This window comes from Conger conger, chromosome 1 (assembly GCF_963514075.1).
Source record: "Conger conger chromosome 1, fConCon1.1, whole genome shotgun sequence".
Classification (NCBI taxonomy): Eukaryota; Metazoa; Chordata; class Actinopteri; order Anguilliformes; family Congridae; genus Conger; species Conger conger.
The window spans coordinates 10,641,039-10,658,723 of NC_083760.1; the positions used below are offsets into that span (position 1 = coordinate 10,641,039).

Consider the following 17,685-nt stretch of genomic DNA (forward strand, 5'->3'; position numbering starts at 1 on the left):
TTGGCTAAAAGAAAAACTTGCACCCACACTGGCCCTTTGGGTAAAACTGGACACCCCTGGTCTTAAACCAAACAACAGGGAATGTTATGGTCAAAACTCACCACAGAGATGCCACAAAAATACATTTTTATTGGGGTTACAACTACACAAATAGGTTTGAATAATTACAGGCACCTGTGTGACAGGTAGTTGTTGAATTCTAAATACAAAAAATGATCAAGCAGGCGAATAGTAGAACTACTCTAACAGGTCCAAAGTACAATTACAGACAGCCAGCCATGAAAAGTAAAGTAAAATAAAAGTTAACCTTTAGCAGCACTACAATACATTGACTGGCTGACAATTATTAAATACGAATGTTATTCCATACAAATTGTTAACAAATGTAAATGTTTGCACATTGCTTCACAGTGAGAGAAAAAAAACATGGTTTAGCAAAGAGTAAATACACAAAGTGTACCTCTACTTCCTCATAGCTAGACAGAATAACTGAATAATCTGTAGCCTACACAAAAGTCACAGTGGCAGTATTCTGAACAGGAATCATGCAAAATTGTTTTTTGTTTTTTTCCCCGTTGATTATTTAAGATTGCATCAATATTGAGCCCTTTAAAATGTACAATGTGTTAGCTTATAAATTAATACATTAAAACCGATAAACCCTACATTTCTGCCAGTGCGAGTAACTTGTACTGCAGCATACAAGTTATATAAGCCAACGTAATAATGTGGAGGAAGAATATCTGTGCTAAAAGCCCATTGTTCAGTCACTTGAGCGTTCTCTCTGACGAGTTCACTCTTTGTGCCAAAATCCTCCGACACGTAGATCGGACCCGGCAGCCAGGGAGTGGGAGGCAGGTTGGGAGTGTAGGCCAGAGCAATCATGCTCCCAGCAGGAGGGATGATGTGTCCGCTGGCCCCTCTGCCAGTCAGAGCACCCACAGCCGTGACCGAACACGCCACACCGCTACGAAAGCACGGAACGCTATTTAGCCACCGGCAGAATTTTATCACTAAATAGTGAGTAACCGTTTTATCGCTGTTGAGTAACCAAACAGACCCAACAATATTTGCCTTAGCAACAACACAGATTGCCTTCGACACTACAAAAGAAGAAGAAGAAGAAGAAGAAGAAAAAAACAAAAAACAGGCAACTCACAATTTGCCAACTCTCACATCACAGAGTAAAAACTGAGGACAGAATAACACACACACACACACACACACACACACACACACACACACACACACACAGCCCACTTCATTCACAGGGTAGAACAAAGGGGCACATTTAGCTTTCTCTGGAGGAATTAGATCCGTCTGTGAGGTACACGTCCGTCCCGGTGTAAATGAAATGCATGTCCTTAAGGCTCCATTTCCAGCTGGCCCGGCTCCCCCGGGCCCTGAGCTGTGCCAAGGCCAGAGCTGGTTGAGGTGTGTGTGTGTAGGGCAGTGGAGGAGACCCCCGTACTGGGAGCTCCAGGACTGGAGATGCCGTTAGCGGCAGTGTGAAACTGGCTGAGGGTGGCGTGGGGGCCGCCGTGTTCCTCTCGGTGTTGGGCTGTCCTGCACCCCCCGCCCTTAGCTGGTGCTCAGTCTGTGCCAAACCACCACCACCTTCTCCGGCAGCGCCATGGTGTCCCGCCACTGTTCCACCGCCTCGCGGGACGAGCTCTCGTACCCCAGGTGCACCTGTCGAAAAATCGGCCTGCGTCAGTTCATACTGAAACACGCCATTTCATACTGAAACGCACCATTTCATACTGAAACATGTCATTTCATATTGAAACACGCCATTTCATACTGAAACACACCATTTCATACTGAAAAACGTAATTTCATACTGAAACACACCATTTCATACTGAAACATGTCAGTTCATACTGAAACGCACCAGCACCATTTCATACTGAAACATGTCAGTTCATACTGAAACGCACCAGCACCATCCATCCATCCATCCATCCATCCATCCATTATCTGAACCCGCTTATCCTGATCAGGGTCGCAGGGGGGCTGGAGCCTATCCCAGCATACATTGGGCGAAAGGCAGGAATACACCCTGGACAGGTCGCCAGTCCATCGCAGGGCGCACACACCATTCACTCACACACTCATACCTACGGGCAATTTAGACTCTCCAATCAGCCTAACGTGCATGTCTTTGGACTGTGGGAGGAAACCGGAGTACCCGGAGGAAACCCACGCAGACACGGGGAGAACATGCAAACTCCGCACAGAGAGGCCCCGGCCGACGGGGATTCGAACCCAGGAGCTCCTCGCTGCGAGGCGGCAGCGCTACCCACTGCACCATCCATGCCGCCGCACCAGCGCCATTTCATACCGAAACACGCCATTTAATCGCTCTCAAAACACTGCATTGATCCCTTTTGAAACACACACTGCATTAAACTGTAGAGAAACAATAGAACCAGTCATCAATACACACGATACAATTGGTCCCTAAATGCACTGCGTCAGTGCAGCAGCCCACCCTACAGGACCTGTACACATCCAGGAGTCAGGAAACGGGCAGGAAAGATCATCACAGACCCCACACACCCAGGCCACAGCCTTTCTGAGCTTCTCCCCTCTGGCAGACCCTACAGAGCCCTACGTGCCAAAACAAACACGCTGAAGAACTGTTTTTCCCACAAGCCACTTCAATCATGAACAATTAACACAACCCTACAGATCTCTCTTATGTGCAATGTTCAAGCCAGAACTGTAAATGTTCTTTTTTTACGCTATTTTTATATTGAGCCATTTAATATTTATTGTCTTGTTTGTTTCTCGTTCTGTATTTTGTAAGGCACAGGTGGACACCTTTCTGCAGTCATATTCCTTGTGTGTGTGAGCTCACTCGGCCAATAAATTCTGATGAATGCGCACACTGTTTCAGTTATTATTGTGATGCTTGATGGTTCAGTCCACTTCAAAACATACGGCGCCCCCAAAAGACCCAAAGAATTCTCAAAGCTCCAAACAAATACCAAAATCAGTAAGCCCCGAAATACTTTGCAACACATTACCATTGACAAGTTGGCTTACCTGAGTGAGCCCTTGTTTTGTGTTTGGATTTAAAAAATCAATAAACGTTCACTTGTTGCATCTACCTCGTTTCAATGCACACACTGAATCAGTCCTTACATCCCAACCTCATAGCTAAAAACATTAGACTTTATCACGTAATTCAAGTCTTATGAGATCAGCCTAAAAATTTACAATAAACGCACAGACACATTTCTACCACTTTATATTTTCAAAGCTTGTGCCCAAACTCTCACTCACTTTAGTGAAAGTCAAAGACGTTTGTAAGCAACTCATGCACTATAACACCTCATAGCTGTTAGTCTTTCTAGAACCAGTCCAAAGATCTGCAAGCTGTATAAATATCCCAAAGCTTGCGGGAGTCTGAAAGCAAGTGAAACACCTCCAAGAATGACAGTAAGTAACTGATACATTTGACATTTTCTCACAAAGCACTCTCTTAGACGCTGCAAACACAGACTTGATTTTGACATTTGAGGCAGAAGGGGCGGTGAGAGAGTAAGTGAGAGGTATTTTATGGGAAATGGGGTATGTACAGTGTATGTAGTGTGTTACACAAATACACACTCACCTTCCCACAAACACACACACACTCACCTGGCCACAAACACACACTCACCTGGCCACAGCCACACACTCACCTGGCCACAAACACACACTCACCTGGCGACACACACACACTCACCTGGCCACAAACACACACTCACCTGGCGACACACACACACTCACCTGGCCACAAACACACACTCACCTGGCAACACACACACTCACCTGGCCACAAACACACACTCAACCTGGCCACAAACACTCACCTAGTCACACACACACTCACTTTCCAACAAACACACATTCACTCACCTGGCCACAAACACACACTCACCTGGCCACAAACACACACTCACCTGGCCACAAACACACACTCACTCACTCACCTGGCCACACACACACACACTCACCTGGCCACAAACACACTCACCTGGCGACACACACACACACTCACCTGGCCACAAAAACACACTCACCTGGCCACAAACACACACTCACCTGGCCACAAACACACACTCACCTGGCAACACACACACACTCACCTGGCCACAGACACAAACACACTCACCTGGCCACAAACACACACTCACCTGGCAACACACACACTCACCTGACCACAGACACAAACACACTCACCTGGCCACAAACACACACTCACACACACATACTCACTCACTCACCTGGCCACACACACACACACACACACACACATACTCACCTGGCAACACACACACACACACACACACATACTCACTCACTCACTCACCTGGCCACACACACACACAGACACTCACTCACTCACCTGGCCCAGAAAGTGCTTCCTGCGCACGGAGCTCCGGCTGTAGAGTTTGGCAGAGATGTGGACGCCCTGCTCCTGTATCGCCACGGGAAACGGAAAGGACTCCGCCCACCTGACCGAGGCCCCCGAGGCCCTGAGGGCCCGGGTCTTCTGCTTGGTCACCAGCCTCCCAAACGAGTGCATCTCCACCTTCACAAAGAAACCTGGGGGAGAGAGGGAGAGAGGGAGAGAGAGGAGGGGATGGAGGGAGAGAGAGGGAGAGAGAGGGAGAGAGGGACAGAAAGAGAAAGAGAAAGAGACGACGGGAGAGGGAGATAGAGAGCAGGGGAGGGAGGGAGAGAGAGTAGTAAATATTAGCCATTTCCATTCACAGTCAATATACACTCACTGAGCACTTTATTAGGTAGACCGGTACACCAGCTTGTTAATGCAAATATTTAATCAGCCAATCATGTGCCGGCAGCTAAATGCATAACACCATGCAGACGTGGTCAAAAGGTCCAGCTGTTTTTCAGAGCAAATGTCAGAATGGGGAAGAAATGTGATCTACGTGATTTTGACAGTTGAATGATTGTTGGTGCCAGAAAGGGTGGTTTGAGTATCTCCGAAGCTGCTGATCTCCTGACAGCCTCTATAGAGCTGGTAGAGAATGGTGCGAAAAACTAAAAACATCTACTGATTCTGGTTCTGTGAGCAAAACAGAGGTCAGAGGACAAGGGCCAGACTGGTCAGAGCTGACAGGAAGGTGACAGTAACACAAATAACCACACATTACAACAGTGGTATGCAGAAGAGCATCTCTGAACACACAACGCATCAAACCTCCCAAGTGGATGGGAAGCCAAAGTAAGTCTAATAAATACCTAATAAAGTGCTCACTGTAAAGCGCAGTAGCATTAAAATGGCCACAACCTGGAATCACAAGTTTCAGGGTTTAAAGGTCAGGAAACCTACTCTGGCCGAGTGGAGCAGAGGATCCTGGGAGGTTCTGTGCTTCCAGGACCTGGATCTGAATGCGACCATTAACGGGCTGGAAGCAGGTGGCAAGATGGAGTTCCGCATGGCAGACCTGGAGGAAGACAACGGTTCCCTTGTCACTTCCACGTGTGTAGAGTCACACACACATACACACACACAGACATAAATACAACGCACATACACATGCACATGTACGCACACAAACACACAGTTAAACACACACGCACAGGTAATGTAAACATATGCAATCACACACAAAACAAAAACACACAGACACGAACACCCGCAGAAATATATATATATATATAACGTATGACGTACAGCGTTCTTCCAAGTCCAAGACTTCATTGCTCAAAAAGACCACCAGATAACGTTCCTTAAGTATGCATCCCTTTCTCAAAAGTTCCAAGACCTCATCAAATTCCATCCTTCCATCCATTACCTTAACCCGCTTATCCTGAACAGGGTTGCAGGGGGGCAGGAGCCTATCCCAGCATACATTGGGCGAAAGGCAGGAACACACCCTGGACAGGTCGTCAGTCGATCGCAGGGCACACACACCATTCACTCACACACTCATACCTATGGGCAATTTAGACTCTCCAATCAGCCTAACCGGCATGTCTTTGGACTGTGGGAGAAAACCCACGCAAACACGGGGAGAACGTGCAAACTCCACACAGAGAGGCCCCGGCCGACCGGGATTCGAACCCAGGACCTCCTTGCTGTGAGGCGGCAGGGCTACCCACTGCATTACCCACTGCACCATCCGTGCTGCCCTACCTCATCAAATTCTCCTTGCAATTAATTTTTTTCAGCCCTATCAGACACGCATTCCTGGGCAGAACAAAAATGCTCAAATGTGGGCACGTTCGTCACACACACACGTCACTCCATCTCCAGAGACCTGACAGCAGGCCTCCCGCGGAGGGAGATGATTCACTAACCGCTTTTAAGACGGCAAGTGCAGACGTAACTGCTCACTGCCCTCCTTTTCCTGAAATACAGACCCATTATCGACAGTCTCCTCCATCCGTACTGTTTGGCTCGTGACCTACTTTCCCCAACCTTAAGTTTACAGCACCAGAATCCTAGCCTCTTTCCTATTTTTGAACATTAAAAATTGCTTTGAAGACCAATTTCCTTCCACAGCAAATTGCTACCCATGTTTTCTCTAATGCTTTTTCTCTCCTTTTCAAAATGTGCAAAAAGATTATCTTTCTTTTATTTATTTTGTTCCTTATAAAACCTTTAACAATTAAAAAAGGAACAACACATTCATTTGATCTAATATACAGTAGTGTAACTACCTGAAAGTCATTTTTATATTCTGTTTTATGTATGTTTGCTCAGCTGTGTGTGGACCAGAGGAGCTTAAAATATATCTTTGTCAATCTGGGCGATAGTGTTAACGAGGCACACTTACATATAAAACAGGAACACTTGCGTGGAGGACTTACGTATAAACCGGGAGCACTTACGTATAAATCAGGAGCACTTACGTATTAACCAGGAACGCTTACGTATAAACCAGGAACACTTACGTATAAACCAGGAACATTGAGGTATTAACCAGGACCTAATCTGGCCTGTATCAAAGGTCTTAAAATGCACTGAAATATGGCCTCCATCAAGCTTATTACAGGAGCCAATATAGTTTATTGACGCAAACGCTTGGTTATTAGCCCTTGAAATACTACCTTACCGTAATACCAAGTCGTTCACCGGTCACTTATTGCCACAGACCCCATTCATTGCACCGTGTAACTGGATAAGGTTTCTGTGAGCTCACCGAGGCTCTCAAACATTTCCTTATTGGCTATCATATTCAGTGGAGTCATCTGCAAGGCGCACTCCAATAAATCTGCATCACCAGTAAAAACGAAAGCCTTTACTCTACCTTGCACAGCTGCACCAATATAAAACCTTCCCTTGCCCGGAGATGTTTAACCCTTCGGTCGGAAAGTCTTTTTCCAAAGTCAGTGTTCTAGAACTCCATCGCCTTTAGTCACCAGTAGTCATAGTTACATCAGCATTAGAATGTTTAGTTAACAACATTCCAATCACATTTTTCTGTTCTCGCCATGGCAACAAATACCCGAGCGCCTAAATGGCAGTGTGTGCTTTCCTGACAGCTCTGCGGTTGTTTCGCAGACATGTTGTGATAAATTGGCACAGGTTTCAGCAAGAACCCAGCATTGCATTTGCATTTTAATCACCAGTGTGATCGTTCCGAGTGACCTATTTCTCTGTGAAATCCTGAAACCTGCCGCTGCAGGTAAACCTACTCACCTACGGATTAAACCACTGTACCGTTCTGGAGAGGAATGCCGGGGGGGCAGGTAATAAAACAAAATCTTTTTCAGAATCTCTGGCCGAAGTGCCCTGTTCATTTCTAACTGTAGTTTCTGGGTCTACTGGTTTCCTTACTACCTTACACATATTACGCCATGTCTCTAAAATGTACAAAGCTACATTGGGTTGAGCAAGTAATGCACTCTATCTGTGGTAGAGTAGGTTTTTTTGAATGATTTTTCAAAATGAAACAGTCAGTGTTCTAGAACGTCACTTTCAATGACAAATTAGTGCAGAAGAATAAGAATGCATGGCAACATTCTAACAACATATTTACAGGAAAACAACAGGAAACAGGAAAAGTGCATTACTCTTCTAAGGGTTAAGGAGGGAAGCAGGCCCATGGGGAGGGGCGGGACTAACCGGGGCGCGGGACGGTGGGTTGATGTCCAGCCAGTGCTCCGTCTCCTGGGGGCCCAGCTGGCGGAGGGAGAGGACGCACTCGCCCAGGGTGCATTTCCGGGGCACGTGGGCCTGAAGCCGGAGGGTGAGGCTGGCGGTGCGCAGCTGCTGCAGCTGCAGGGCGAACACGAAGGTCTCCATGAACGCCATGTCCTGGAGGAGAGAGAGCGGGGAAAACACAGGCCGAGTTTACAAGGGATTTACATTACAGGGAAACACAGAGAGAGTTTACACAGGATTTACATTACAGGGAAACACAAGGGAGAGTTTACAGGGGATTTACATAACAGGAAATCACAAGGGAGAGTTTACAGGGGATTTACATTACAGGGAAACACAGAGAGAGTTTACACAGGATTTACATAACAGGGAAACACAAGGGAGAGTTTACAGGGGATTTACATTACAGGGAAACACAGGGCGAGTTTACAATGGATTTACATTTAAGGGAAACACAGAGAGAGTTTATATGGGATTTACATCACAGGGAATACAGAGAGTTTACAAGGGATTTACATTACAGGCAAACACAGACAGTTTAAAAGGGATGTACATTACCAGGAAACAAAGAGAGTTTACAAGGGATGCACATTACAGGGAAACACAAGGGAGAGTTTACAAGGGATTTACATTATAGGGGAACACAGGGGAAGTTTACAAGGGATTTACATTACAGGCAAACACAGAGAGAGTTTACAAGGGATTTACATTACAGGCAAACACAGAGAGAGTTTACAAGGGATTTACATTACAGGGAAACACAGGCCAAGTTTACAAGGGATTTACACTACAATCCAGAATTGCACCAGTTATTTGTACGTCTTTGCTCTCATCATGCCAGAGGTCACAAGCTGGGCTCACACGGACATGAGTCGGAGGAAGACTCTTCTCGTGCAGGTCAATAGGCGGAGTCGTGGGTGTCTGAATGACCAGTGAAGGCTGCTGGGGATGTGATGAGAAGCCCCATCCCTGGGTGGACTCTAGAGCCAACCTGTCTGCTTCCAGCAACTGTCAGCACTGCTATAGCCTAGATTCAATGCCAGACCGTGCAGCCATCCATCCACGAGAACAGTGCTTTAGCAGGCAGTAGCCCCCAGGATCACATAATTGAGGACCAACTCAGTGCTTAAATATACAGTACATAACCTTTTCATGAAAAATGAAGACATATTCAGACTATGTGCATGAGACTGGTACCCTTTTTTGGACATGAAGTACAGTGAACGCTACGTTTCAGAGCATCAAGGGTGGGCTCAAATACTATGTGGTTTAAGGGTTGCCAGGCTGGGATGAAATGCTATGTGGTTTAATGGTTGCCAGGCTGGGATGAAATGCGATGTGGTTTAAGGGTTGCCAGGTTGGGCTCAAATGCTATGTGGTTTAAGGGTTGCCAGGTTGGGCCCCAAAGCTATGTGGTTTAAGGGTTGCCAGGTTGGGCTCCAATGCTCTGTTGTTTCAGGGTTGCCAGGTTGGTCCCCAATGCTATGTGGTTTCAGGGTTGCCAGTATCGTCTCAAATGTTATGTTGTTTCAGGGTTGCCAGGTTGGTCCCCAATGCTATGTGGTTTCAGGGTTGCCAGGTTGGGCTGAAATGCTCTCTGGTTTCATGGTTGCCAGGTTGGGGTCAAGTGCTCTGTGCTTTAAGGGTAGCCAGGTTGGGCTGAAATGCTCTGTTGTTTCAGGGTTGCCAGGTTGGGCTCAAATGCTCTGTGGTTTCAGAGTTGCCAGGTTGGGCAAAAAATGCTCTGCGGTTTCAGGGTTGCCAGGTTGGACTCAAAAGCTATGCGGTTTAAGGGTTGCCAGGTTGGACTCACCAATGAGGCTTCCTTCACGGAGCTTTTGAAGTGCACTGGTTTGGAGAGGCTGATGACGCCCTTCACCCCAATCCTCTGCAGCCCCCCGCTGTCCAAGGGGTAGTGCACGTTCTTACACTGGGGGAGAAAGCCATCGTAAACACCACAGTCCCATATCCATTTCACTCTTCAGCATGCCATCTATAATACCCCTTGTAGTTGTTTTGTGAGGTATGACCTAGAGCAGGGGTAGGGAACCTATGACCTATGACCCAGACCAGGGGAAGGCAACCCTTGTCCACAGGTGCCAGAGATGGTCCTGGTTTTTGCTCCACCCAAGCCTGTAACTATAAAATTGGATTCCTTTTAACTAGCAATAATTAATCAGGTTTATGTTGTGCTGGAGGCATTTTACCGTTCACATTATTCAGCTGCAGACTTCTAGTCATCCATAAAACTCTTGTGATTAAGCTCAGATGGAACAAAAACCAGAAACGTCACTTTCACTCCGGGGACCGGGGTTGCCTACCCGTGACCTACACTGCCCATAAACCAAAAAAAAAGTAAAATGGATTCCTCTAATGTTGAAAAACAAATGTAAAAAGAGCAGGATGGAGGAGGAGGAGGTGGGGGAAGGGATTCAGTGGTCGGATGGAGGAGTTGGATGGCCGTTCCGGGGCCCAGGACTCCCCGCAGACAGAGGCCCCATTCAGCGGCAGCGAAGCCGGACAATAGGGCGTTTCACCCAGGAACAAGGCGAGCAGGTGTGTAACATTACCTGCACCAGCGTGATCCAGATTTGCTCCAGGGCCTCCTGGTAACTCAGCCTGACGTTCAGCTTTCCCTGCTCCTTCTCATCGCCCGAGAGAGTGATGGACTCTGTGCGGAACACACACACACACACACACGGTCACCAACCCGCTGACATGTACTCAGCGTCTGAGCAATGTCTCACACATGGCGTGGCTCAAGTCCGTAATCGTTTAATTCAGTTAACTTCTCACACTTGAGAACAAACGCGGGATCTGGACGTTGATGAAAGTCTCACGCTTTATCTTCACGAGACTGTCACTCAGCTATCTCAGAGTTTATCTTAAGACCGCTGGCCCGGACGAGAGCGAACGCATTTGGAAGTGATTACAGTGCCTGCCCTTTCATGCTTGCACAATACGCGCTGATCTAAATCTCCCTAATCCTGGTCCTTTCAGGGCAAGAGTTCTGGGGGGATTCGCCTCCCCGAAAGAAAAACTAGGAACCTGCGCAGCAAAAGCGGCAAACATAAACCCGAATATAACACAGGAACGGGGACCCCTTGTGGATGTTTGTTTGGAATGAAGGTGGTGGTATATGAAAGGGGCTTAAATAAAATGGTTACCAAGGCTACGGCTGCTGTCGGGGGAGTCTTTCACGGACGACAGGCTGCTCTGGATACTGGACACGGACTCATACCTCTGGGGAAGAGCCAGGAGAGATTGTGTAAGGCATCAGACATCAATGACATGCATCATAGTTAGCCCCCCCCCCTCCCCCGTCCCCCCATCCGGGGCCAAAGGCCAGGCAGCCTTGTCTGGAGTTCTCAGAATTACAAATGGCACTAAATTCCATTAAGACTTTATGATAAATTTGTAAATTAAATTAGTGCACGGAGGGAAAGCACAAACTTATTTCCATATATGGAAAAAGAAGACTTGACTTTCGTGGAAATGCCCCGGGCTTTCACAAAGTTTTGAGGAGGATACTATAATTATTTGCACCGTGACTTTTGTGTTTTGATGCAGATAAAAACCTGCAACCACAAATGTATGAACAGAATTAACATGGCAGAGATAGAGGAAGTTATGAAGTGTGAAGTTATATAACATATACAGGGTCATACCCTGCCTAAGAAATCCCTGCGCTGTTGAGATAAGAAGTGCAGGGCCTGGGACCAAATAAACTATAGAGAACCAGTCTGTCCTGTTAAAACAATCATGTTTTCATGTAATCATGTGACCATGTAATAAGAAATCTCATTTCCAGTTTTAAGATTAATGCCTGCTTTGTGGCCCCGTCCTAGAATCTACCAATTACATCCTGGGTTTTGTGTACAGAATTGCTATGTTTATCGTGGCTTTTGGCAAACCTTGAAATAAAACTGTCATCATAACTTCAAATATCTATTATTCTCAGTTATGAATTGAGTATTAGTGGCAAGCGGATACAATCTCCTTTACACGGCTGACCGAGTGAAATGAACAGCCCGCTAAGGACAGGCCAGACCTCACCTTTTGTTTGCAGACAAGCCCAAATAAAGTTATCATTTCAAAAGCCACGTAATCAACAAAGCTGCCTTCCAGTCTACAAAGAAACTGTGACGTACAATATTAAACAGAATAATCTGTGTTATTATACTCCAATGTGTAATGAAATAACAGGCATTGGCAAAATAAAATAATTCAAGCCACGTTTATATCCCGCCCAACACCTCCCCCCCTACGTCCCCCCCCACCCCCCACCCACCCCCACACACACACACACACACACACACACACACACAAAAAAATACAAAAAAAACAACAACAGTAGTAATTATGCGTTTGTGGTCATGTGACACAGGTGCGTGACTGTGGAGCATTTGTGGTCATGTGACATGATTGCAGACCCACAATTACCTCCATGTGGCCTTGGGGATGCGTGAGGTCGAACATGGAGTTGCTCAACCTTTGTTTCCCACTCTTTAGATCCCACACTGAAACACAAACAGTCAGTCAGCCAGCCATTTTTAAACCAGAGTTACAGCGTTGCCCCCCGCCCCATCCGCACACACACACACACACACACAATTTCTGTACAGAATTGTAAATGTTGACAAACAATTATAAGAAATCACATTCATTTCCCAGTTCACTGACAGTAAAACACATGCAATTGGCAGAAATCACATGTGCAAATATTTGACCTGTGTGCATCTACGTAAAGTACCGGGACTTATGTTGTTACACGAGCAGGACGTGCACCAGATTAAACACAGCGTTTCAACAGGCCTTTTTTTCCCCTGCCATGAATGATTTGCAAAACTGATTCGTAAGCTGCACAAAATGTGTGTCTATGTCATAAAAAATAAAGAGTATTTATATAAACATTCATATGGAACATGGAAACATTGATATAGTTGATCCATAAACACACAGGGAATCGTACAATATGTCTCTGAATAAAAGTAAATTAAAAAAAGATTAAACTTTTGGTATTTATTTTGGCATTCATTTTGAATGTATTCACCATGATTAGCCTTGTGTGTGCCATAGATTATAATATTTAATGTAATATATATATTGAGTCAAATTAAGTCAAATAATAAAGAACTCTCAGGACTTCACCTGAAATATTGGAAAATACTGAATATCGTAAATGGGAAACAGGTTAAATAAATAGGTTATAGGTTAAACAGAAATAGGAATAGGTTAAACGGAAAGGCAAAGAATCTCGTCACGGCCAGAAATATTCAGCTTAACCTCCTGCAACCCGCCCTTTTTTTTTTACATAACACTCATGTCTTGGATGACAAATCCACAGTGCAGTGAAAATATTTTTAAAATATATCCTTTATTTTAATTGACGGTCTCCTACAGGGGACAGAAATGAATAACCGGGACTGAAACAGGTTGAACAGAAAATGGGCACAGAGTCGTTCTCTCTTCCAGGGATGCAGTGCAGTAAAAGATACAGATAACCCGCGTGTCTGAAGCGCACGGCGGTGTTCCTCTCTTACCTAAGCCATGCGCGGTGCCGGTCCTGTTGCTCGGGACGACCCGCCGCGCGGATCCGGGGGAGACGTGATCCGCTGCGTGGCTGCAGTGGAGCGTGGTGTAGGGGTCGTAGACGATGTGACTGGCCCCTGTGAGCTCGGCCTTCCGGTCCACGTACGTGCACCTGGCAGAGCCTGCGACACGGAGAGGCAAATCAACACACACACGGGCACACATGGGCACACAGAGAGGCAAATCAACACACACACAGGCACACATGCACACAGAGAGGCAAATCAACACACACACAGGCACACATGCACACAGAGAGGCAAATCAACACACACACGGGCACACATGTACACAGAGAGGCAAATCAACACACACACGGGCACCTGGCAGAGCCTGCGACACGGAGAGGCAAATCAACACACACATGGGCACACATGGGCACACAGAGAGGCAAATCAACACACACACAGGCACACATGCACACAGAGAGGCAAATCAACACACACACAGGCACACATGCACACAGAGAGGCAAATCAACACACACACGGGCACACATGCACACAGAGAGGCAAATCAACACACACACGGGCACACATGTACACAGAGAGGCGAATCAACGCACACACGGGCACACATGTACACAGAGAGGCAAATCAACACACACACGGGCACCTGGCAGAGCCTGCGACACAGAGAGGCAAATCAACACACACACGGGCACACATGCACACAGAGAGGCAAATCAACACACACACAGGCACACATGCACACAGAGAGGCAAATCAACACACACACGGGCACACATGCACACAGAGAGGCAAATCAACACACACACGGGCACACATGTACACCCTGGGACACAGAGAGGCAAATCAACACACACACGGGCACACATACACACAGAGAGGCAAATCAACACACACACGGGCACACTCTGCAACACAGAGAGGCAAATCAACACACACACGGGCACACTCTGCAACACAGAGAGGCAAATCAACACACACACACGGGCACACATGTACACAGAGAGGCAAATCAACACACACACACGGGCACACAGGCACACAGAGAGGCAAATCAACACACACACGGGCACACTCTGCAACACAGAGAAACAAATCAACACGCACACATGCACACCCTGCAACACAGAGAGACAAATCAACACACACACGGGCACACATACACACAGAGAGGCAAATCAACACACACACGGGCACACAGGCACACAGAGAGGCAAATCAACACACACACGGGCACACATGCACACAGAGAGGCAAATCAACACACGGGCACACATGCACACAGAGAGGCAAATCAACACACACACAGGCACACAGAGAGGCAAATCAACACACACACAGGCACACATGTACACAGAGAGGCAAATCAACACACACACAGGCACACATGCACACAGAGAGGCAAATCAACACACACACAGGCACACATGCACACAGAGAGGCAAATCAACACACACACGGGCACACATGCACACAGAGAGGCAAATCAACACACACGGGCACACATGCAGACACACATATGTGTGCAGAGATGCAAAACACACACACGAAGCATACACATACACGCACACAAACACACATACATGCACACACAGGGAAGCATACACATACACTCACGGACACTTACACACATGCATACACACAGACGGATACACATACACACACACACACACACATACGCACACACACACACACACACACACACACACACACACACACTGAGCTCAGCATACCAAGTTTAAGCAGATCACACGCATTCTTTAAGAATACCATCACACATGTATCTCAATGGGTAATCTTGATATTCAGAGAATATTTACACTGCAGCTCTTTTGTACACATTAAATATAGTTTCTGAAAACCTGATACCTTTCTGAAAAGATTCTTAGAAAGAGTGTTATTTTTAGCACAATGGCAAAGCCCTGACTGATTTGTGGTTGTGAAATATACAGTAAAACCACACTGGTCTATTGAGATAATCTAACCTAATACCAATTAGACAGAAAAAAAAATTCTCTGTTCAGCACACAAGGCGCTGTTTGACAATTATCCTTTCACTGCAGTCAGCAAATATGCCAAAGTATATGTTCCACATCTGAGCCAGAAACGAAGGCAGACAGCAATGACTTTAACAGTCTACATTTCCCTGGTAGGAGCTGTCCAACCAGCAGACACTTTTCAGAGCTCAACCTTTCCAGCAAACCTCTTCCCCTCTTACTGCTGTTCCAGTTCATTCTCACAACCTGGCTAAGAGCACCCAGTGCCCTGACCGCTGCATTCTGGGCCCGAGACACTGAGGTTCTGCACAGCATCAAACTGACGGTCCGTCGGGATTTGTATCCTACAGACCCCGTTTTTTTGGTTTGAAAATGGGGAAGCCAGTAAATGGTAAATTGTAAATGGTTGGAATTTATATAGTGCCTTTATCAAGCGCTGTACAATTGATGCTACTCATTCACCCACTCATACACACGCTCACACACCAATGGAAATTGGCTGCCATGCACGGCACCAACCAGCTCAGCATGAGCAATTGAGGGTTAAGTGTCTGGCTCAGGACACTTCAACACACCCAGGGTAGGATTGAACCGGCAACCCTCTGACTGCCAGACGACTGCTCTTACCGCCTGAGCCAATGTCGCCCCAGAAATTTCACAGAGCCCTCCAGATGACTCCTAGACAAGGAAAAAGATCCTAAAATGAAAGGAGAAATCGGGGAAAGAGAGTAGAGTCAGGAGCGTACCATGCAGACCCTCCTGGTAGTTGGGGTACAGGGACCCGCTGGGCTGGATGTAGGAGGGCTTGAACGTCGGGACCACAAAGGGCACCTCTTTCCCGTGGGGCGGAAGCTTGGACAGGAGGTAGTCTTCCGAAACACCAACCGCTCTCCGCGGGCATTCTGAGACGACCCCCGAGACTGTGGTGCTGGCCGGTACCACTGCCATTTTAATAACTACAGAAAAATGCCAATCACCGATTAAACGCGTACACTCCCCGCTACATTCCATTATAGCCCATTGTACTTACAAATACATATCAGTGCGTCATAATCACCATCATCTGTACATTAGGGGGCGATATACCCTTTAAAATCTTAAATAGGAGTTTTGAAATCTAACTCAAGACTATTGAGGAAATAGTCTTGATGGTATTTTTGAAGTTGGAAGTTCCCGATACAATTACATCCCGTACTGAATTTAAGCGTACTTGTGATCATAATAGCCTAAATGCCAATACGGCGAAACTGCAACTGAATATGGTGTAACATCACAGGTATAACATTCATACACCACGACTCCGATAAATACTGAGTTAACGGCCCACCTTGGATCTCCTTCTCCTCCTTGCGCAGAAAGCTCTTGCAGCAGTTCTTGATGCATTCCATTGCCATGTTGTTGAGCTGCTTTGGATTCGACACAGGAAACAGCAATTTCGGTACAGCCGCAATGACCGTTTCTGTCTACATTTGCGGCTGATGATTAACCAAAAAATGTTAACTTTCGGATTTAAAGCTGGACTGAATTAATATGCTATACTCCTTCTACCATTATCAGCCAAAAAAGAAAAAGTGAAAAATTGTTGTTAAAGTGGATTTTGTGAATCAATCTTTCCTAAGATAAGTTTAAAAATATTAACATATTTGTGGTAAAACGCAGAAACTATCTATCTGTTCTCTCAACTGGCTGCAGTCACTAGGCTACCAAAACTACTTTTCAACAGCGTGAATGGATGACACTGCGAATGGCAAGTTGAAAAAATGAACCCCCCGTGAAACCACAAACATGGCAAAATAGTCGGGTTAAACCTACCCGAACAACTGTTCCGCCGGAGAAGTATAGCTAGCTCTACCGTTCATGAAAACAGGTGTACTACAGTCGCTTTGTGTGTTCATTGTAGCATTCTAATGCTGTGGGGACTTTCAAAAGTTCGGTCATAGCGCCCTCCAGTTACACGCCTCTTGATTGACGTCAGACCAAACTGGCAGATTCTGGCA

General features: G+C 46.4%; 1 protein-coding gene across 2 annotated transcripts; it reads right to left on the minus strand.

Annotated features, from left to right (window-relative positions):
* Positions 1-1,221: 1,221 nt before the first annotated feature.
* LOC133138921 (tandem C2 domains nuclear protein) lies at positions 1,222-17,624 on the minus strand. Of its 2 annotated transcripts, none has more exons than XM_061258075.1 (12): positions 17,501-17,624; positions 17,016-17,091; positions 16,435-16,644; positions 13,675-13,845; positions 12,575-12,651; positions 11,299-11,374; positions 10,702-10,802; positions 9,945-10,061; positions 8,093-8,284; positions 5,351-5,465; positions 4,400-4,599; positions 1,222-1,692 (listed from the first exon to the last, which is right to left on the minus strand). In XM_061258075.1, the coding sequence occupies exons 2-12, from the start codon at positions 17,080-17,082 to the stop codon at positions 1,582-1,584; spliced, it is 1,437 nt and encodes a 478-aa protein (XP_061114059.1). In that variant the 5' UTR covers positions 17,083-17,091; positions 17,501-17,624; the 3' UTR covers positions 1,222-1,581. The 2 variants fall into 2 exon arrangements, with proteins under 2 accessions (XP_061114059.1, XP_061114050.1); XM_061258066.1 differs by having other exon boundaries at positions 17,016-17,094; positions 17,501-17,576.
* Between the last annotated feature and the right edge of the window lie 61 nt (positions 17,625-17,685).

Bases quoted from the DNA above. Each gene is read 5' to 3' on its own strand.
- LOC133138921 (XM_061258075.1), bottom strand. From the start codon at position 17,082: ATGGCAATGGAATGCATCAAGAACTGCTGCAAGAGCTTTCTGCGCAAG. The intron at 10,062-10,701 runs GTAATGTTACAC...TTTCTCCCCCAG, and splicing joins TCTGGATCACGCTGGTGCAG to TGTAAGAACGTGCACTACCC. The intron at 4,600-5,350 runs GTAGGTTTCCTG...TCTCTCCCCCAG, and splicing joins CTCTGCTCCACTCGGCCAGA to GTTTCTTTGTGAAGGTGGAG.